At 43.8% G+C, this 21926-nt stretch overlaps 1 protein-coding gene across 1 annotated transcript in view; it reads right to left on the bottom strand.

Moving 5' to 3' along the window:
- Positions 1–4091: 4091 nt before the first annotated feature.
- The window catches only part of KLF7 (KLF transcription factor 7), a 56658-nt gene continuing 38823 nt past the window's right edge, over positions 4092–21926 (bottom strand). The window contains exons 3-4 of the mRNA XM_082311773.1: positions 11811–11934; positions 4092–4955 (exon numbers count right to left, since the gene is read on the bottom strand). Of these exons, the coding sequence (XP_082167899.1) occupies positions 4904–4955; positions 11811–11934 (176 nt within the window). The 3' untranslated portion in view covers positions 4092–4903. The remainder of the gene's footprint in view (positions 4956–11810; positions 11935–21926) is intronic.

Below are 21926 nucleotides of genomic sequence, written 5' to 3'. Positions count from 1 at the left end.
TTCAACCCTCCATTTAAAAACCAGTTTAGTTAGATCAGACTGCTCAGGGCCTTGTCCAAGACACTAAAAGAATCTAGGATTTCAGTACATCCTTTCTCTTCTTCATTTGCCAATTTTTCCAGGTAATATAATTTTCTAGACTGAGTATTGGCTATTGAAAAAGAACAACTGTGGGGTAGTGAAAAATACCCTGCACTCTGGAATCCCCTTTTCTGTTAGACCAATCTTTATAAAATACATGTGTTATTTTAGCTTGCTCTTTATCTCCTAAAGGGAAAACCAAACAGAACAAAGATGCACTGAAGCGCTGTTTTGGTCTAAAAAGTTACCAAAATACAGCATCATGTGTCTTCATATTCAATATAGTATGAGTGAAACAATACATTTTTTTAGTTTAAGGTAAAACAGCCATGATTATGTTGGAAAAACAGAATTTTGCTTGCAAGGTCTCAAGCTGGCAGTATAGAAAGCATATTTCTATAAGCATATTTTTATACACAGATTCAGGAAAAATCGGAAAGATCTTTATAGTGGTGCTTCCTAAATGATTTTTTCTAAGTCAGTTTTCCAAATCTTGTCATAGAGTATAGCTTGTCTCAATTAGATAATGGAAAAATCCAGAATAAATAAATTATATCAACACTGTAACATAGGAAGTATGTCTTGATCTGGAATATTCTGTCTGATTTCGGTCTCCCCATTACAAGAAAATTATTGACATACTGGAGCAAGTCTAGCAGAGAGCCACCATGGAGATCAGGTTCTGGAACACATGATGGATGAAGAGAGGCTGAGAGACAGGTTCAACCTTAGGAAGAGAAGGGTAAGAGTAGATCTTATTGCTGTCTACAAATACCTAACAGAGGGTGTACAGAAGAAGCCAGACTCTTCTTGGAGGTGCATAGTGGAAGAGGCAATGAAAACAAGCTGGAACATGGAAAATTCCTACTTGACACATGGATTTCTTAATTTTTTCTTTTTTACCATAAAGGTGGCCAAATATTGGACCAGCTTGCACAGAGAGGTTGTAGAATTTCCATCCTTGGGGATATTTAAAAGTCAGCTGGATATGGCCCTGAGCAACCAGCTCTAGTTGGAGGTTGGCCAAGATGGCCTCTGGAGGCCCCTTCCCACCTGCATGATTCTATGATTGACTGCTCTGCTCCAAAATATTATTTAGCTAGTCACAAAAGCTCACATTTGCTTTAGTTGCTTCCTCTATGTACACCATTCTGTGAGACTTGTGTCTCAATATGTTCTCATCCTATAGTTTCATGGCCTTGGAAACTGCAATCTGACTTTCTTATAATGCCTTCTCTTTTGCAAATAGGCATAAATCTAGCATGAAGGAAATAAGGTTAAGCTTCTCCTTTCTACAGCTGGATAACTCAGTCCTCAACTGTCACCAAATCATCTATTGATGGCTTTGCTTCCAAGAAGCCTTACAGAGAGGATTAGCCTTTCCTCATTAGTCTGTTTCTACTCATAGTTTACAAATAGAGGACAACTGTACAACTTTAGCAAGGAGACACAGGCCCAAAAAGGATCTGGCTATAACAGATTACACAAGTTTGAAGTGCACAGCTTAAAATATCTGCGAAGAAACAAAACTTGCCATTGTAAAAAATGAATCCTGGAATGTGTCGCTAATTATGCCTTTCCAAAATGGAGATTCCTTTTACAAAATACCAGCTATGGTTCAGAATTTTAGTAATGACTAAGACACTTGCATAGGAGCACCCAAAAACTGAAGTCCACAGACTGACTGAGTACACCATGTATACAGGTGAAAAATATCTCCCTTTATAAACAGAAGAGATGATGGTCCCAAAGCCCAAAATTTGGCTTCAGAGTTCAAGACCTGCTACAGAGAGAGCCTGAGAAATCTGAAATCTGGTTAAGTCTCTTATCCCCCTTTTCTGTATGTTTTTTAGGCTATTTGGATCCATGATTTAGATGTAGGCCCTGCCTCTAGAACAAAATAATCAGACACTTCAGCATGGTTTTTTTCCATGAGGCCCTTGTTCTGCCATATTTAAATAGGATGTCAACGAGACCATAAATGACAACTGGAAGTAAATAAGCAGTCTTGCTTGATTTTTTCCATTTTAAATAGAGCCTGGTACTTAAACTGTCACTTAATAATTAAGGTTTGTAGACTACTGATAGCATGTCTAAAGGCAGGTGTGTTCAGAGGTCAAAGGAGGATATTTATGCAGGTTCACAGCCAATGAATATCATAGTGGTGGGTTTGAGAGCACACACTTTAGGACACTACAGTAATGAAATTCTAGGATTCTCTTATCCTTTTTTTAATCTAATGCACTGACTGGATGCTCTACAGTTTCACACAGCTGAGGTTTCAGTTCCCATTAGACATCTGGCAGGATGCTCTATATATTCCAACACAAATTGGATTCTAGGGCCCTCAGTCCCAGTGGAACAGCTGGGTGGAATGGCCACAAAAAGGATGCAAATACAGAAGTAGAGAAATACGAGATTGTCAGCAAGCAGTGCTCCGCAATTTTTAAATGTATACATATATATAAGCATATATATACATACACATATACGGTTAGTTTTAAATCTTTGGAATAAACTAAATTTTCGTTCTCTCTCTCTCTCTCTCTCTCTGTGTCTTTCTTTCTTTTCTTTCTTTCACTCTCTCTCTTGCTCTCTCTCATGCTCTTACCACGAATGTTACAACATTGTCCCTAAAAGATGGTTCGATTTTGGCCCATATTTCATGCCATATGGGCCAGACATCGTATTTCCCCCCTGTCCCCAAAGTGTTCAGTTGACAGTCACAGTGTTTTGTGAAAACTGTGAGGAAAAACAGCATCTTTTGAGTAAATTCAATCTCTCACTGGAACCAAAGGTTGCAAAATGCTGAGAATTCAAGTGCCAAGGATCCCGGTGACGGCTCTTAAACATCTATTGAGTTTCTTGTTTGTTCTTTTTTCCCCTAAGAGTACAGTTTTACCTCCCAAAACATAAATTAAGGGAAATATTTAACAGTCAATGAATCAAAACAGTCAAAGAAGGGCAATTGGCTAATACAGTATAAAAGAGCAGCAACCATTTGTGGACCACGCGCCATTTTGTTTCATTTCTAGACACATCTTGTAGGGATGGTCCCAGAATATACAAAATATACAACCTAATGACCACCTGCCTGCTTGCATAGGCCATTTTTATGGTCCTAAATGCAGTCTTTGGAGCCAGGGCCAGTGCCAAATAGTTTCAAATGCAAGTTATGGAAAGATATATTTTTTTGTTTTTCTTTTGTAATGAAGACTTTAATCCACTTTGAGCCAACGAAATCAAATTATCAATAGGACTGAAGGGTGAGCATGAGACCTCCACTTCTCCTTGACAGTTCACACAGTAGGCCAAAATGGACCTCTAGGTTAGTAATACTTTAGACCAATCATTTGGAAAAGCCTCACTGCTGTATGTAAAATCCAACCCTTCCTTCACCGTTCACACTGTTACATTTTTTCATATTGGAGTGGGCTACAGCATCAACTTGATGAATGGAAAAGGAGGACTTTGATAATTTCTTTAAAAGGCTAATGCTGAATGACGCCATTGTACTTGGAAGAGGTTCTTGATTTCCCACTCAGAGACTGGAGTAGGATTTTTGGCTTGGTTTTTTTTTTTTTTTTTGTGTAAGATGCTCAACAAACATTAGCTTTAAATTAAAACGTCTGCAGGTGCTCTTTACACAAACAAAAGTCTAATGTTTTAAATTGGTTAATAGAAGAACAGCAAGAAAAAGCAACATAATTCATCACTAAGTCACTGTGGGTTGTGGCTAACATGCTCACATGATGTGGAAGGAATCCTGTAGTCATGCTTGTGTGGCCAGTCCCAGACCGATATCCAGGTGAAGACAAGGAGTTCTGAAGATCACTTGTTCGTGGAGAAAAGAGAAAAAAATGTTTAAGCTTCCAAATAAGCTTTTAAAGTTTTTTGTTCAACAAATAAACAAGAAGTCCTAGCTATGGCAATAAGGTGAGGCCTACAGAGATATTAGGTGCTGTTTCTCAGGGGTTTATCCCTTGGCCACTTAGCCATCATGGCAGCAGCTTCCAGAGTCCCTAGTGCATATGTTGTGCAATAGCCAAAACAAAAATTAAAACAAAAACAACCAACAAAAATATAGTCCTCCGTGAAGTCGACATAAACTCAGGCCAAAAAGAGGATATTTGTGTCACAAGTGTCACTCCACAGTCTACTGCCATTAAGGCCACTGGTATTGACTTAAAAGGATCTCAATAGCTCAGTTCTAGGAAGAAGAACCAAAACCAAGACAGGTCAAAGTGTCTGTGAGAAGTCTGACGCACTGAACATTAGGAATTTGCAGACAAAGAACAAATGAACCAAGAGGTTAATTTTGGCTACCAAACTGGGATTTGGTTTTCTAGGTCATTGTTTTCCCCCCATCTATTTAAAAAGAAAGTTAGTGCTACAAATATGCAACTTCAAGACGGCATAGTCTCCTATTGAGTTGCACTGAGAAGCAAGTTAAATAAGCCCCTCCTACTGCCGTCCACCTGCAGGGAAGCCTCCTCCGTTTTCTTTGATTTCCACTGGCAAAAACAGGAAACAAATCCAAGAGGGACGAAGTACTGTAAGCAATTGTTCCTTCTCATTGACTTCACCTCTATACCATTTCCTCGCCTGCATCTTCTCCCATCCAGCTGGGGCAAGGCATAAAGAACCAATGTATGCACTGAAGTATAACTGGGTGCACGACAGTGTGAGCGTGTGGTCTCTGTACAGAGGATTACACGTGATCAAGTTCTCTTCTCCTGCAAGGCAGCACGTTGTAACTGGAGTTCCACTTTCATCTCACAACACTTAGCTCAGATGACATCCATGCCAAGCTGACTGATATTTAGATGTGTCTCTTCATGTGGAGGGCGAGGTGATCAGACCTGGAAAAACACCTGCAAAACAAAGCAAGTGGGAAATGAAATAAATACAGGATTTGGGAAAACAAGGTTCCTGCTCCTTCCAGGAGGAGATATATATCCAGGTTTAGAGACATTCCTTAGATTATCCGTGGATCGCCACCAAACCCCGTGTGATTGACCTCTGTGACTACAGATGGCCAACTATCCTGGCTCTTCAGCAGCTAAATAGACTACTCTTCTCCTTCTCTGCTCCTCTCTCTCCCTCTTCTTTCACTGAGTCAAACATCAGGGAAGAGTGCTCATCTACGCACCTGTAGTATAAAATCAAATATTTAGTATAAGTGTGCGTGTCCATATAAAAAATGAGATAAAACAAGTCAGTTTTGCTTGAGAACTCAGCAACACCAGTTTAAAAAAACACTAGCTTTCTCAAGTGCCCAGTACCTGCAACAAGCACCGAAGTATGATGCCAGTTTTGAAAGCTGAATCCTCATTTTTAATTCCAAACTGGAAGGAAAGCTGGCTCAGAGTTTGGAGGCTCACAATCCACCAGGCTACATACCTCTCCCTTTCTCTCTGTTGGGAATCTGCGTGGTAATAGGTGGATGTTGATGAATGCTATCTCCCTGAAGGATGTTGACAGAAGATAAGGTGCTATGCCTATTTTGTGAAAACTGAGGGACAGAAAAGGCAAGGAAATTGTAAATCACACAGGAAGTGTGGTAAAACTAGAAAAAAATGCTAGGACTTCAGGTTTCAATTTCTGTTCTTTATCCACAAAGCAATTTTTCTCCACCTCATAAGAAAACATAATGTTTTGACATTGTCAACATATAGATGGATGCTGATGAGACAGACTTAAGAGCAGCAACCCTAGAGAACTAGTTGAATTTTAGGGCTGGTCTAAACATGCAGTTAATTGAGAATAAGGCAGGGCATGAATTTGAAATGGAGCACCTATTCTTGATTAACTCCCTCTCTAAAGGCTTATGACTGCCGTCTTCTGAAATTACTTCACCCACTTGGGAAGTGGGTTAAGATACTCAGAATAAAACACACTGAGTCCAGGAGAAGAGCCATCCCACAAAGAGTTAATCAGGAATTAATATTCTAGAACAGCTGCCTTGTAGTAGACATGCTGCAGGGCACTCACAGCAGCAGGAACAGCAGCCCAAATTCAGGCACTTCACACCACCAAGATATTGTCAGAGTGATCAGGGGAATAAGTTCTCAGGAGGACAAGTGCTTTTCTTCCCTGTCATTCAATATATACCCCATTTTATCAAGACTGCCAGTAAGCAATAATACTTTTTCGACTTCATACCCATTAGAAATGGGATTGAAAGCACCAACCCACTTCACACCCACCATCACAGTGTCATTAAAGATGCGTATGGCACCAGAGAGCAAACCACAGGACAAGCAGGCAGTGGTTCTGGACGCCTACCCCAAAGCTCTAAAATGAAGCCTGACTGTGAGAGCGGCAGGACTCGGACATCCTCACTTCTACTAGATGCTTCAAGTTGAGCACTAAAAAATGGGAGTTTTCCAAGTTCCCTGCAAATCTTGGCTTGCCTTCTTTCCACCCTAAGCCATAAGACACTGGCTCATTTATTTTTACTAATAGCAAAACATATCTATTATAAATATTACACAAAAATCACTTATCTGTGGCTTTTGAGTAAACTGTTTTTGTAGGCTCCGAGGGCATCATGAAAAGCCACTTCCAGAACTGACTTGCCTGTGACGTCTTTTCACTGGCCCACAGATTTAGAGTATAAAAGAGCCACCAATATCGGTCTGAAGAATATCCAAATGGCTTATTGTGAGAATCTGGATAGCTCATACATGGGCACTGAATGTATTTCCAAAAAAGCAGTAGTTGAGTATTTTATATTTTTCAAAAAGAAGGTGGTAAAAGAACGAATTGAACTACTCAGTAAAAAAAAACCAAAGATGAAAAACAGAACACTCAATCTAAAGGTAAACACCCTAAGCAGAGAAAGGCTGAGAAAGAGAAGAACTATAAAAATGAAGAGATTTTAAATAGTTAGGGGATTTTTTCTGTCCCGCCGGCAGTATTCCCCTGCACGAGCAACCCATCTGCATCTACATGCAGAGATGAGTGATTGAGAGGTGCATTTTTAAGACAAAGAAACTTCAGAAGAAAGTGACTTTTGCAGGAAAAGCTAGATACTCATCTTCTGTGGATGAGCATAGCTCTGCTCAAGTCAGCTGTTCTCTACTGATTTGTAGCAGCTTACAGGGGGGTTAACACCTTCAGAGTGTAAAAATTAAGAAGAAAGACTTTAAAATAGGATGGAGCCTGCATTCCTCCAAGCTCCTACATGAAGCACAGCGAGACAGATGCAAATCTGACAATGGACACCTGGCTTTCAACACAGCAGGCTCAGCACAGCTAGAATTTTCTAGCCCTACGGTGCCAAAATACACCCTTGGACCAACATCTCTCTCGTCAGTCTAAACTGAGAAAGCAGCATGCTCTGGCTACAAGGGCTGCCAAAACAAAACAACAGCTTGAGTGGCTGCCAAAAAGACATGCACCAGCTGGCACTTCAGTCTAGGACTAGTCATAAGACCACCACCCAGGCACGGCTTTTCCTCTCCGATTGTCTCTATTATAGATGCAACCCAGGAAAACGTATGCTGAGTCACAGCACAGCAAGATCTGTTAAAAATATGGATTCAATACATTGTTTCACATCAATAACCACAGTATTAGCATCTAGTGTATTTTTCAGCCCTAGAATATTTTTATAGCTAACAAAATGGTACCATATTTGCTAATTTATAGCTAATAAAATGGTACAATACTAATTCTTCACATTCTCCTGCTGACTAATTTGATTAGTTCTATCTCTTGGTAAGGCTGGTGGATGCGGACATTTATTTTCAACAGTAAAACAGTCCCTACAAAATTTTGCAGCTAAATCACACTGTCAAAAAAAGCTGTTGATCAGTGGACACATTTTTTTTCCTTCTGGAACTAGAGGGAGCAGTGGAAGAGGCTCCGCAGGATGAGCTGTCAAGGGAAACTCCTTTCTTCACAAATTAACAAACAGCAGCTTGCTGGTCTCTAGTCCTGCCCATGAGACAAGACCTTGCTCCACACCTCTGGCTCTACACCTCTTCCAGTTCCAGACCGGCTCTGCACATTGTACATGGGCCCATCACAATCTTCCCCATCATCCTTCCCCCAGCCCAGCTCTTCCTAGAAAGGACAGTTTATGCTACAATAAGATACCCTAATTCTGAAAGTCTTACAGTTGTGCATGATACATAAATTCCCTGCTCCCAAACATGATTCCTTTCTTTCTCTTCTTGCTCTATCTCCTTAGCAACACAGTACTGCTCAGTACTGAAGCCTCTGCAGGAGAAAGAGGGAAGATATCTACAATGAGAAGAGAATATATTGCTCAGCCATCTTTCTTACCAGCTGTGGATTCTCTGCTGTGGGATGTGTTCATTCTAGCTAAGTATGCTCTTAGCTTACTGTCAAAAAGGAAACCGCGCGCGCACACACACAGAGGAATATATATCCCAATAGTCTGGCACTAAGCTGCTATCTCCTAAACACATATTTACGCAGAACAAGTGAGTGCCACTACCCTGTCATCCTCTTCCCCTTGGAGTGCTGAGGGCTTGCACTGTGTGAGGAACTTAACCCTAGCCTGTGTTTCTGAAGAGCATAATTCCTGGGGAATGCTAATAACCAGCATACTTCTGGTGTCTGGAAGGCATCAGGGACTTGTACACTGCTTTCCGCACCACTTTAGCTGATTTTCCTTTCTCCCCTGCTGCCACCAAACTACACACCATTTGCAGTACCTGTGGTGCTACTCAAACCAGTGGTAGTTTGCCAGCTATAACTAATGCCGTGATCTGTGGGCTGCATGGTGTTGCAATAAGGCCGGGACGGCAGGAGAAGAGAATCATGTCTTCTTATCTCTTTTGTTTTAAAATTGACCTGTACACAGAGATACCCCTCGACGTCGCCCAGAAGGTCAGAGACACAAACGCATCTGAAAACAGCCTAGAAAGGGAATTGCAGCCAGATTGTGTGCACAACATTCCCCTTCTTTGCTATCTGAATCAGCACTTTCATGCTCTGATTGCCAAGGTATGGCCTTCACCTCTGAACAACAACAGGCATATGTATTGTGCTACGTCAGTGTTGTTAAAAGTAGCTCTAAAAGGCTCCTTAAAGTTTAGCAAGCCAGGATGTCTGAGGGAGTGACTACAACTCCTGCCAATAATGGTGGGTGCAATAAAGGGCAGCAGTTCAAATACGGAGAAACGGTTCTCCAGCTGGGAACCCTGGCTCAGGAAGGAGCGTCTTTAACATTAGAAGTCTGCCTGAATAGCTAAGGACAGATTTAGGCACATGTTTCAGTGCTTGCTTGAGGTGACATCTGCAATAGGTGGTAGTAGACAGAATGAGAAAAGAAGGAAAAATACTGGTATGGCAGAGTGGGCCAAAGGAAGAACAGGCACTGTCACTCTACGAGCTTGCAACAACTGACTGGGAGAGTAAAGACAAATCTGTCTCCTACCACCATACACAGATGGTATGTGCATGGAGTTTAACAGTCCACAATCCCCAGCACTCTTTTAATAAATATTTTTCCTTCATCTATAGATTCAGCTGAAGAGCAGAAAATGCATTAGATGATTGCAGGAATATCTCTCTTGACTGCAGTGACTGAATTGGCTGCCAAAGAAAAAATCTAGGTAGGAAGGGATAATACATAGAGGGAGAAGAATGAATACTTAACAGAGGGCTGAAAGAGACTGAGGAGTTGAAAATACTGACTGTATTTCTTTAGATCTCTGCTAAAAATATTGTCTGACACAGAAACCCTGGGGCTTTGTGTGTATGTGTGTGTGTGTGTTCGTGGGGCCGGGACAGTTGGTTTGTTCTTCAGAGGAAAGAAAAGAGAAAGGCAATGCCTTACATTTAAAACAGGGAACATAACTGTTCTCCTCCACAGAGGTGCTTATACAAAAGCAGAACTCCAGAGGTCCCTACTTGGCTTATCCTGTCCCTCATTCTGAGCAAACAAAAGATAATCCAGGGATAAAACAAAAGATAATCCAAGAGGAAGCCCTCCGTGGGGGAAGGAGGACAGGAAGAGGGAAGACAAGGGGAGAAGAGCACTCAAGGAGATGAAGCTCTTGGAAAGGCAGGATGTGAAAATGATCAAATTTCCTTCCCATAAAAGGATGGGGTCCCTTGTTTATGTCCCACACATCCTCTCTCCACGCATGTTCTCTGCTGGTCTGGTGTACCCAGAGGCTTCCTAGAGCCTTTATTGTATTAGAGAATGTTTCCTTATCAGAGCAGAGAACCTTAGTGCTGCATTAAAAAGATGGGTAATTTTCTTAAGCCTCTTTTAAAAATATATATAAATAGGATTAGCTGGATAACATGTTCAGATGCAAGCACATTATTTGATTACTCAATAGTGGATCCAGGTTTCACCCAGGGCACTGCCAATCTCCAGCTGGGGGGGTGCGAGGGGGAGAAGTGTTCATTGTTCGATCCTGTCAGTGCTGTCAAGAGTCATTACAGGGGTAATTGCTTTTGCTCCACCCTAATTTCTTACCGATTGGGACCGGGGATGGGGAGGAGGGTTTTCTTTTCGTTTTGTTTCTGAATTCAAAGAACCCAGCTTTCAAAAATGCTCAGCACCAAGCAAGGATGACCAGATTTTTCAGAAAAGCTCATCATTCATTCAAGCAGCTAAAGCAGTGAGGACTGCAAAAAAGAATCGGCAGTGAGCAGCAGCAACCATGGCTCTCACTGGGAGCTGCTGGGTGCTCAGCTTGCCAGGCAAAACTGGCCCCTCACTTCTGAGTGTCCAGAGGAGGACTGTTGCACGACAGGCTCTTCAGGAACCCTGGCACCTGTCAGGCTTTTAAATCTGGGCCCACATAGAACGAAGGTGCAGGGTATTTCCCACATGAACTAGATGTCAAGGCTGAGATTTAAAACTGTAGGAAAAGATTCACTAATTAGCAGGAATGTGCAGAGATCACTGATCCTACACAGAACAACCCCACGAACTTGAATTGTCAGATGTGCCTAAATCACTCCTGTGCTTTTGAAAATGAAGCCCTGTGCTGTCTTTCATTGACTCCCCTCTGTTTCATCTCGGGAAGCATGGAGCCCTGGACTCAGTGGTAAGAGAAGACAATGACTGTACAGAAATTAAGTGCTTTTCTCCTAGACATTTCCTATAGATTTGTGGTGCAACAGCCACACACAGTCCCCACTGCCCCAGTCGTACACCCATGTATTTGTGGGGCCCATCAGCTTCTGCTGACCACTCTACTGAAATGCTGGCAGCCAGCGGTGGTGCTTGGGGTAGCCCTTGAAGCAGAGCAGGTAGAGGGAGCTCTGCCTGTGTGAGGGCACCAGGTTCATACAACTAGGAGATGGAAAGCTGTGGAGATGCTTTGTTGAGAGGTCCATCACTGAAGTGGTCTAGGGCCCTCTGAACTTCTCTGTTTCAAGAGTATTAAGAACAGCTGCCCTATGGACTGAATCCTATGCCCACAACAGACACTGGCAGGTTTCAGTCAGACCTATACCTGGTCCCACAACTTTCTCTGTGCTGTGGGATGGAAACAGCTTCGGCTGCTTAGGAAGTATTCCCCCCCTGCCAGCCCACCTGGCCACTGAGGCAGAGAGGACAGGGGCAGAGTGTCCCTCCTTGACTCAAGGATTGTGGCAATGGGACAGGAGGGAGGCCAGAAGGAGCCCCTCTGCTGCGAGCCAGGTCTCTTGTCTCAGGGAGCTGGCGGCTCCATGCCATTCACAAAGTCCACATGTTGCTTGAACACCATGTTAGGAGGCCGCATTACCTGTCACAATGGTTGCATTTAAAGGGCTTTGCACCCGTGTGCTTTCTGTAATGCCTCGTGAGCTCGTCGCTCCGTGCAAAACGCCACTCGCACCCTTCCCACGAGCACTTGTAAGGCTTCTCACCTGCAGAGGGGAGGAGAGAACAGTCAGCGTGGCAGCAGGATTACTGAGCACTCAACTTGCAAGCCCTGTGTCCTCCCACCTCACTTCTGCCCCGCTCGGGCAGGTTAGCCCGTCACACAATTCATGGCCAGTGTGGGATGGAAACAACTTAGGGCTTATGATGCATTGTACTGAGGATGGATCCAGCCCAAATTTTACTGCTGCTAAAATTCTTGCACAACCTTATTTCCCATTTCTAACAAAACCAGTCAATTACTCTTCAAAGAAGCCCTCAGAACATCCCCAAATGCCTGTCCTGCAGTGTGGCTGAAGCCTGATTTTCAGTCAGCTTTTCAGCTCACTCTGCCCCTGCCAGATGAATTACTGTGGTACCTGTGAGTGGCTGTACTAACACCTGAACACACTGCAGGCGTGCACCACTCCAGAGTGAGCACCACCATTGCATCGCATGCTTTACCCCGGCTGCCATTTACCCCTCGCGTGGCCAGATGTGTTCCCCTCAAGCTTTCAACTGCACCTTCTTTAGTTACTTCTGACAACAAAAACTGTTCCTTGGTTCAAGAAATTATGCGTCAGCACAGTGAGTGCAAGAGGAGAAATGTTGTCTTCTTTAAATCAGCTGGTCCTCCAGGCTTTTTGCACTACACCTTTATCAGCTGTTATTCTGCCCCAAAACATTACCCATACCACTGAAGGCAGTGAAACAGTGCAGTGATAAGACAGGAGAGATTCTCGTCTGCTGTGTTCACATTTACTTATCTTCTAATGCAAACCAGTCTCTGTGGACCAAAGCCTGCCATGGTGCAGCATCCGTGGAGTCATTAATACCTTCTGATGGAGAATTCCAAGGTCTCATGCCTCCCCTTTTCTTATGCAGTGCACATGTATTTGTGTGCATGCAAATTTATCATTTCCCTGCAGAACAAATGCTCCAGTGCATCTTCTCCTATATAAACTCCATGCCACTATTCCTCATGCAGTCAGCACCGTATGGATGCATTAGAAGAGGAGGGAGTTTAGAGTAAATGCAGACAAGAAATCACTTTCACTACCAAGCTTCTAAGATGGGAATTATAAACAGAGAAGGGATTATTACTTATTTATTTGTTCTTAAAATTGCTAAGAAAGTGATCTTAAAAATCCCACCACTGCCCAAACTGAAGTTGCAGTCTGTACGACCTCTCTATGCCAGTCACAAGAAACAATCACTTGGACATGGCAGACAAATTTCTCAGTGCAGAGACGCAGATTTCTATATTTAGCGTGTCTATTCAGCAAGTAAAGGAGTGAGATCTGAATATGGGAGACCTATGCATTTCAAGGTGACAAATTAGAGAGGCCAAAAGAGCAAGAAAAGTGAAGAGGGCAAGAGAACTGCATCAAAATACATGAAAAAAACATCTGTTCTCTAGTGAGTGAGTTTCTGCAGACTTCTTATTGCACAGGCGGCTCTGTTGCACAGTGGTCACCCGCCCCAGAGACAACAGCAGAGTGGGCTGAGATGTTAACTGGAGTTGAGCCATTTTACTGGCCTCTGAGAAGTTTCTTTGGCTCAGTAGCTCAATTAAAGGATTCATTGGGGTGAAGCAATGAAGAGGGGGCAGCAGCCAGCAAAACTTCGCCAAAATATCCATTTGTCCCTCAGTCCCTGGGTGCAGAAAGGCCAGCCTGGATGTCTCTGTTGTGTGCCGCAGTCCACCACGGGAAAATGCCCAACAGGACAACGGACTGAGCCAACAACAACACCACCCCACTTACACTGTGCCTGCCTGGTCATCTCTGTAGACTTGCCTTTTGTTCTTTTTTTTTTTTTTAAACAGGATTTCTTCAGGAAAAAAAAAAAAAAAGGCAAGAAACCACTTGTTAGTGAGCCAAGTGCTGGTGTCTTGTTTCTGGGCTGGTTACTCAACTGTAATTCAAACACTGCCACCAGTGCTGGCCCCAGACACTAAAGCTCTCCCCCCTGCAGCCCTTGACATCCTACCTGGCATACTGCATCTGCTCTCCTCAGAGAAAAGGGATTTCCCCAGCCCTGGTCGTGTCTATGATGGTGCACCGGTTTTGTCTGAACAGTTCATGCATTATTTTTAAAAGCTGTCAGTAAACAAGTCTCAATGATAATTCAGCTTCCTCGGTTCTCTGACGCTCTCTAGTGCCTACCTTAGAGTGGAGACAGCAAGGCAGACAAACCGCCTTGCAGCGTATGTTTGCTACACACGCTGCAAAGCAAATGCAGAAGACAACTGCTCAGCCAAATCTAGCAGGTACAGCCAGTCTGAAGGATACAGTCGCCTACAGAGCAGAAGGGTGAAGGAAAAACATCCTGGGGTTTCTGTGAAACAAGGACTATTAGGATTGAAGCTGAGTTTGGCTTGTTAGCATTTGTCAAGAGCTTTGAAAATGTACAGTGCTATATATAGGTTACGAGAGACAGAAATGCCAAGCATGATTACTGGTAAACCCACGGATGCCACATCTCTCTGTTACTTGCTGCAGGGGCTCCTCTCTCAAGTGTTCCTGGTCTGGCCTTGCACAGCCCTGAGCTGAGTTTTGTTTTCAGATGCTTTTCCTCTGTAATCCAAGCCCCGTTCCACCAAATGTCAGACAGTACCTCTTTGTGCTCCAGACAGCAGGCTGGCATACAGTGCTCCACGTGGCACAAGATAAATGCAAAGGAGCACAGTGACCTTTAAAGCCATGCCAGACGGCTCCTTGACCCAGAGACCTCAAAGAGGTTAGATTTCCCGCCCTCCTGCTGCTACTCAAAAACATGAGAGGGCAGGAGGAGAGAGACCTCCATAGCTCTGCACGTGAAGACTAAGAACAAACTGTTTCTTTAATGGCTGCTTTCACCTTACCCGAAGATGAAAAGAAAGCGTATCTTGCCGAGGTGTACATATGTAGGAAGCATGGGAATGGAGAAGGGGGGGAGGGTCTTCCTACCTCACTACTGGCAACGGCAGGGAGAAGAAATGGGAAGGATCCTTCCCACGTGCCAGGCTGCTCTTCTGTTGTTGCAGAGGATTAGTAAGAATAAAAGGATAGATGGTGAAATCCTCCTCTGCTGAAGGCAATGGCAAAACTCTCACTCACTTCTACAGGGCCAGGATCTCCTCCTTTTTAACAAATTAATTATGAGCTTCAAAATCCAATTAAACATAGGAACATCACGGAGCTGTGCCACACTGACTTTTTTCAGGCTCTAATTCCTCAGAATTAATAACCGCACTTAAAACTCATGCCTGCCAGCCACTCCCAGGAAGGAGGCTCTACTCCTTAAGTCACCTTTACTCAACACAAGGATCTGTGCAGTGCCTAAACAAATCCATAAATCCACATTTATAGAAATGCACTCAACGGAGGAGCTGATACCCAGATATGCAGCTGTTAAATACTCAGCTGTTTCAGGTCAGAACGTGCTCCACACCGTGGGGCTGGTTCAGCTTTCACACATCCACAAACGCACCTGGGAAGGGCAGGCAGCCAGCAATGCAGACACACGTTCAAGCAGCGAATTATGCAATTTTCTAAGATGAGGACTAGTGTTAAAACAATGTACCGTTTGCTTATGGAAAATCTTCTAGAACCAACCCAGAATAGTGGCTTTCAGCTTTTTCTAATTTTTTCCCCGCGAGGTGGAGACCGCTACCTAGTGATTTCAAGCTTACTGACCACACTCCAGTTTCCTTGGGCAGCATGTACATCAGAGAGCAGTGCAGCGCAGTAAAGGCGATCTGTGAAACAGTGGTATGCAGGACCCAACATCCACACCACGTGCATTTGAAGGGTGTTATTTCTGGCTAGCTGCAGCCTGGTTCTGTGGCCTGAACCCATCTGTAGGTGAACCGTGCCAGCTGTGCACTTCCAGAGCACCTCCCAGGACAGGCCATCCAAAACCACACGTGTGCTCCAGCTGGGCTGAACCAAAGCACAGCAAATGGGGGCAACCAGAAGACTCACCTCAAAAGGGGATCCTTCATCATCAGAAAACACTCACATAGACACACCCTTAGTTGCCTGCTGAGGATCCCCAAGAAGCAGCCTGCGCATGCCTGTAAGCACACAGAGTGCTGCGCTGAAACCTACTGATCCAGAAGGACCTTATCATCAGAAAAGCTAGTGGTACAGAAATGTTATTAGCCCTTCAGATATGACTTAGAGTTTCAGTCCATTGTGACTACATACTTCTGTGAAGCAGCCTCTCTTCATTGTGGCTCTGTCCTGCGGTCCATAGCCCACTTTAATCTTTTTATCTTCCTGGAGCATATTTTCATACCCTGAGACTGGGATGCTTGGGAAATAGGCTCTCTGTTCCACTTCCATCTATGGCACCTCACACAACCTAGCTCTTCTTCTAGCGGTACCTCCAAAGCACACTTCAGCACAGTCTGGGCCTCCATCCTCCTTATTTCATCCAGCCTGGACCAATCTGGTAACTGGAGGACAAAGACCTTTGCAAATTTATGGGAAACATGCAATAGTGAAGCTAGAATTTATGAGTCATAACAAAAATCCATCAGACTTTGGCAGCTCTGAAATCAGGTCACTATGCCTTTGGTAAGACAGATGCAAGACTCAAAACATTAGGCACCTAGTTATAAAAATAAACAAATGATTGGTATAGGTTTCTCTTGAAAGCCAAAAATTTATCATTTGAAATATGAAAGAGCCAAGCACACAATCCTAGCAACACTACTGTGGTAAACACACACCAGGTTCCCAGCAGAACATGATTGACAGAGCTGGGCTGGTTCTGTGATGGAGACACCGCACTGGTCCTTGAGACTTCTCCCTCCATTTTCCAGCCGCGGGCAGCCTTGGTGAGTTTCATCTCATGCAACTTTAGATATCAAAAGCCATCGTCTGAAATAGCCACCAATGGCTCTTTTTCAAGTTAATGGAGAGGCAAAGGCATGTGCAGAGTGTGACACATTAGACCCCAGTCAGACTGGAACTGGAGGTGAATTTCTCTCCTTTGATGGTACAGGGGTCGAGGCAAGCCGCTCAGCTGCAGGCAGCTGTATCTTTGCTCTCCAGGCACAAAACAGAGAACATAGGTTTTCTCTCCGACACATACTTAGACTGTAAACCCTATACAAGCCTTCACAATAAATATTCCCTCACAAAACACAGCAGTGGGGATCTTGTCTCGTGTCAAAATCCAGAGACCCCCCTGTCCTTGCCACCTACATCCCACGGGCACCCTCTAGGTCCCAGGGATATTTATTTTGTACAAGGGGTAAGGCAGCATTTGCTACAGATATCTCACAGTGGCTGTTTCAACAGAGAATGGTTAGTAGAAACATTAGGTTACAGGACGCAGAGGTACATAACTGAGATCAGCTGAGGACACTGTCATGACCACAAAACTACAGCACACAATGGACGCTGGGCATATTATACATCTTATATCTGCATTATTTATTGCCAGCCCCAATGGTTAAAAAGTCACGAGTTCAGTCTCCCATAGAAATAATGGGATTTTAAAGAAGAAAACAGTAACATTTAGAGATCATTTGCCTTCTGCTTTGTAGATAACCTAGGGCCATGATTTTAAAGTTGTCTTTGCAGCTCTGCAGGCTAGAAACATTTATTACAAAATACAGAGAAGGGAGTTTGCTCTCTATTCCCTGGATTTCAAGAGTGGGGACTTTTAAGAAGAAAACCCTCCAGATTTTGGGATGCGCATGGTAAGATCACAGAGTTGGCAATGCTGTGGGGTGAAATCCTGGCTCCGCCAAAGTCATTGGAAAAATGACCATTAAGGCTTGAGTTTCACCCTGTATCTTTACAGAATTAAAAGTAAACAAAGATTTTATGATTATCCATCCGTATCTATTTCCTTATTCCTCCCCTGCACCCCACCATAAATACCGCAACTCAGACATATGTTGATTACAGTGCACTTAGTAAAACAATCAAGTAGTTTAAGCCCCCAGTCCTGCAATGAACTTCAGAGGAGAATCACAGTCAAAATTCTCACTGGTATCTCTCTGTGCTAAAATGTGGTACAGTCACGGGACTCCCTTTGTCCGTATGACCAATTTAGCCAAAAATGCTTAAAGAAACTGAGGGAAAAAAATCCAAATTCTGTCTGTATGCACATTTTGAAGGCCATTCAAATAAGACATTTGTTCTACTATGCTTTAAGAGCTCCTTAATATCATGTTACATAACTACACAAAACTAGCATGCAAAAGTGTCTTTAAGAAAACAATAGAAACACCCCCTTAAAAATCACCATGTGTTCTACTCCACCATGAATTATTTACATATAGTTTCAGGATCCAAAAAAAAAGTTTTATGAAAGAAACACAAAACATTTCCTTCCTTTTTAAAATCTGTGATTTAAAACCTATTCAAAATGAAACTAGTTCTAAAAGCCTCAATGTCTAAAAATACGTATTGAAAGACAGCTTCAGCTACGCTTGCTCCAAGACTGGTGTTCCTGGAGAACCAGACAAACTGCAAATTACAACTGAAAAAGGAATTAAATGCAAGATTTCTCGCCTGGATTTCTCCTATAAGGAAGCTCTGGGGGCCTGAGCTGTGCAAAGAAATGTGTGAAGAATCAAGTAGTGCCACTGGCTTTTTAAGAGAGTGTTTTAATAACTTTCCTCGCCACCCTTTCTGAGAAATCCCTTTGGGACCTGCTGTTCCCAGGCTGGTGAATGAGACTGTGCCGTTGCAGCGAGCAGTGGTGTCACTGCGGGACAACCCAAGGCATCATTCAGAGGCCGGTGCCCACAGGGATGTCGTCGGTGCAGACGTAAGTCATTCAGAAATGCCAGAAGCTGGTGCAGCTTTCGGTGGGAAGCAGCCCCCCAGATCGCCTTGCAGAGAAACGCCAGGCAGGCATTCGTATTTGCTTTGCAGTTTATTACGAAAGTCTGCCACAGCACAATGGGACGCCTAATGTGGAACATCACATTAACAATATTTTATATTTATGTAGCACTCTTCATCTCCAAGGGTCCCTGAGAGCTTTACAAGCTACATACATGGCATACCAATGAAGCTGAGCCATAATTCTTCTAATTAGCTGAACATCAGCACACAGCACGTGGCACAACAGAAAATGTTACCGGTCACTCCTCTCTTCCTATGGAAAGAGCTTTGTGATATTTAATAGAGGCATGTTGCAGAAGGACATTCAGTTTTATGGACTCCTGAAAAAATGAAATCTAACCAGACAGGTCTCCTTAACACCTGTGCCTGTCCTCCCTCATTACATACGCACACTTCGTCAACTATGAGACACAGAAGAGGAGTAGCCCAAGACCTGCTACTTGTTAAATATCCCCACTTTCACACTAGATTCAGCAAGTTACCATCACATGGCTCAGGCAGCTGCTCTGCCGGTGAGGTTACAGAAAAGCTAGTGAGCAGCTGCAGTTCAGCGCACAACATCACCCTCTTTTTAAGATTAATAAGTTCATTTCTTTAGCAAAAAGGAAGAGCAGGCTATTTAATACACATATCCTCTGGAGATCAATGCTAACATCTAAGCGTATGTGCATGCAACCCATCAACTAGTAAAACTAATTACAAAAATCAATTTCAGATACTTTTCTGAGCCTTTCATTCCTCAATATACTCCTAATTGATTTTTGTTGGAGAATAGAAAGGCTAATTATTATTTTTATTATTACAAAGGAATGCAAGGGGGGGCAGTGGTCAGTGCTTAAGTGGCTCACCAATGCTTTCTACCCAAAAAGAGAAAAAAGAAAAAAAAAAAGGCATTTTATTCACAGTTTTGCCACCTGCTGGAAAGATGGAAAAGCCTTTGAAAGAGTGACAAAGCACAAGAGAAAAGCTGGCAGGAGACAGTACGGGGCAGAAGAGGAATGTGACAGGATTGTGAAATACACAATGTGAGAAGGTTGTACCTATTTTTAGACGGGCAGGGATGATCAAGTGTAAAAGCAGTACATTTCCATGAACGATGGAACCCTTTCATCCAAAAAGGTCAGCAGTGCCCTTATAGAGAGATGGCTCTGATCACGTCTGTATTAGAGGTGGAGGAAAAGAGGTTAAGAACCAGACCCAATGTCCAATCAGTCTTTCTACAAACTTCAAAGCTCCGGATTAGTCCCTAAGGGCCTTGCCAAAGCTTGTCTACCGAGCCAGCAGCAGTCTTCGGCACGTAGCCATTCAGGGCATGAAAAGAAATGAATTTTTGCAGCATTATGTCTTACGCACACAAGCACCTAACACGCATCCACAAAGCCCACTCGCCTAGCTGAAAAGCAGAGGAAAGCAAAGCATGTAGCAACACTCAAAGAAATGGAAATTTTCCATTTTCTACTCTACTTAAGAGGATGCATTTAATGAATGCCCGTTGCCATACATGCCAAGCACTGAAGGTGGGGAGGAATGCTGCGCTTTATCTCCTTGGGTCTCTGCAAGACTCCCATCGAGCGTGATAGAGCCTTCGAAACGCCGCTTCCCTTTCAAACCCCTTCTCCGCAGCTCCTCTCCGAAGGAAGCTCCTGGCTGGCGGGGAGCGGGGCCAGGGGACGGATGCTGGCGCCAGCCCGGGCGCACAACCCACACTTCTGCCCCATTAATTGCCAGCACATCCTCCCGCAACCCCAAGCCCTGGGGACAGCAGCAGAGCGGCAGGCCCAGGCGGGCACCCGGCAGCAACACCAGCAGCAAAACTACCCAATTAAGCCTCCAGAAGGGGCGGGGGGCGGGGGGGGGGGGGGGAGGAATTTAAAAAAGAAAAAGAAAAAGAAAAAGTAAGGATGGAGTTGCTTGGCAACAGGAGGGCAGAAGCAGCTGTGCAGCAGGTCGGGCTGGTACCCAGGCAGCGGGCTGGCCCATTAGCACCCTGCATCTCATGCATTTCGTGCCGGGGTCTCCTAGTAACAGCCTGTGCACGCCGGGCTGTTGCGCGCTTCCCCTCCTCTCCTCCTGTTTCTCCCCATCATGCGAGGCATTGCTGTTTGCCCTAATTACACATTCTCCGCTGCTTCAAGCTGCCATTACTTCGGTCCCCAGAGAAGCAGCAAGAACTTTAAAAAAAATCTCTTCTAATAAGGGCTTTTAGTTTCAGATTCAGTGGAGCTCTGTGAGCTCAAAGATGCAAGGCAAGGTAGCAGCGGCAGAAGGAACAGATGAAAAAGGAGAAAAATTCAGCAGTTCACTGGGTCAGATTTTTCCAGGACCCTGAAATATATTTTTCCCTTTGCTTTTTGTAAGTTATCCCAGAGGGTGAACAATGAAGACGGCCCTTTACGGGACATGGCACATATTTACATAATCCAGAGCAGTGTTATCAAAGATGTGCTCTTTGGACACCCATGTTTTAGGCCAAAAGTTTCTGAGAAATTCCAGGCAAAATATAAATATTCCAGGGAAAATAAAAGAAACATGTATCAGGGACTAGAACCAATGAAAAAAAATTAAGAGGAATAGACACCCTCTTTTCCAAATGCTAACGTTTTAAATGCTTTTGCTCCATATTTGTGCTAATGAATGCGTTCTTTTGCTTATTCAAACTACTACAGTGCTGATGTTTTTCACCATTTACGTGCCACTTCATCTTTTCCCTTTTGCCACTGAAAAATCAGAGAAAGATGACAAAAAAAATGATGCATACTGGCAGAGATAGCACCGGAATAAAACACAAGAGGAAAGTAAAATACATTCCTTTCTGTTTCCCAGTTTTGTCAACAACAAAAAGAAAAACGGAAGAAGACCCAGGATGCTTTAATTCATTCAGATACTGGATTCGATTTGGGGGTGGAGGTGGAAGGGAAACTGTGTGCTTGGGCTTAAAAAATACACTGGCACATTCTCCCAGTGAAGGCTGCCCTGGTGTCCGGGCAGGGCTACCTACGCGGTGGCAGCCACACGATGTTTCTGAGCGAGATCTCATCCTCCCTGGTGCTTTGTCCCTCTCCTGGGGCTGGAGGTGGCAGGCTGTGCCTGGCAGCGTGGGAGCTCCTCGCTGCTTCACGCTGAGCAGGGCTCGGTACACAGGT

The sequence above is a fragment of the Platalea leucorodia genome (genome assembly GCF_965183815.1).
Source record: "Platalea leucorodia genome assembly, chromosome: 5".
Lineage (NCBI taxonomy): Eukaryota > Metazoa > Chordata > Aves > Pelecaniformes > Threskiornithidae > Platalea > Platalea leucorodia.
Note: the sequence above shows the minus strand (reverse complement) of the source record. Positions and strands in the feature narration are given on the sequence as shown.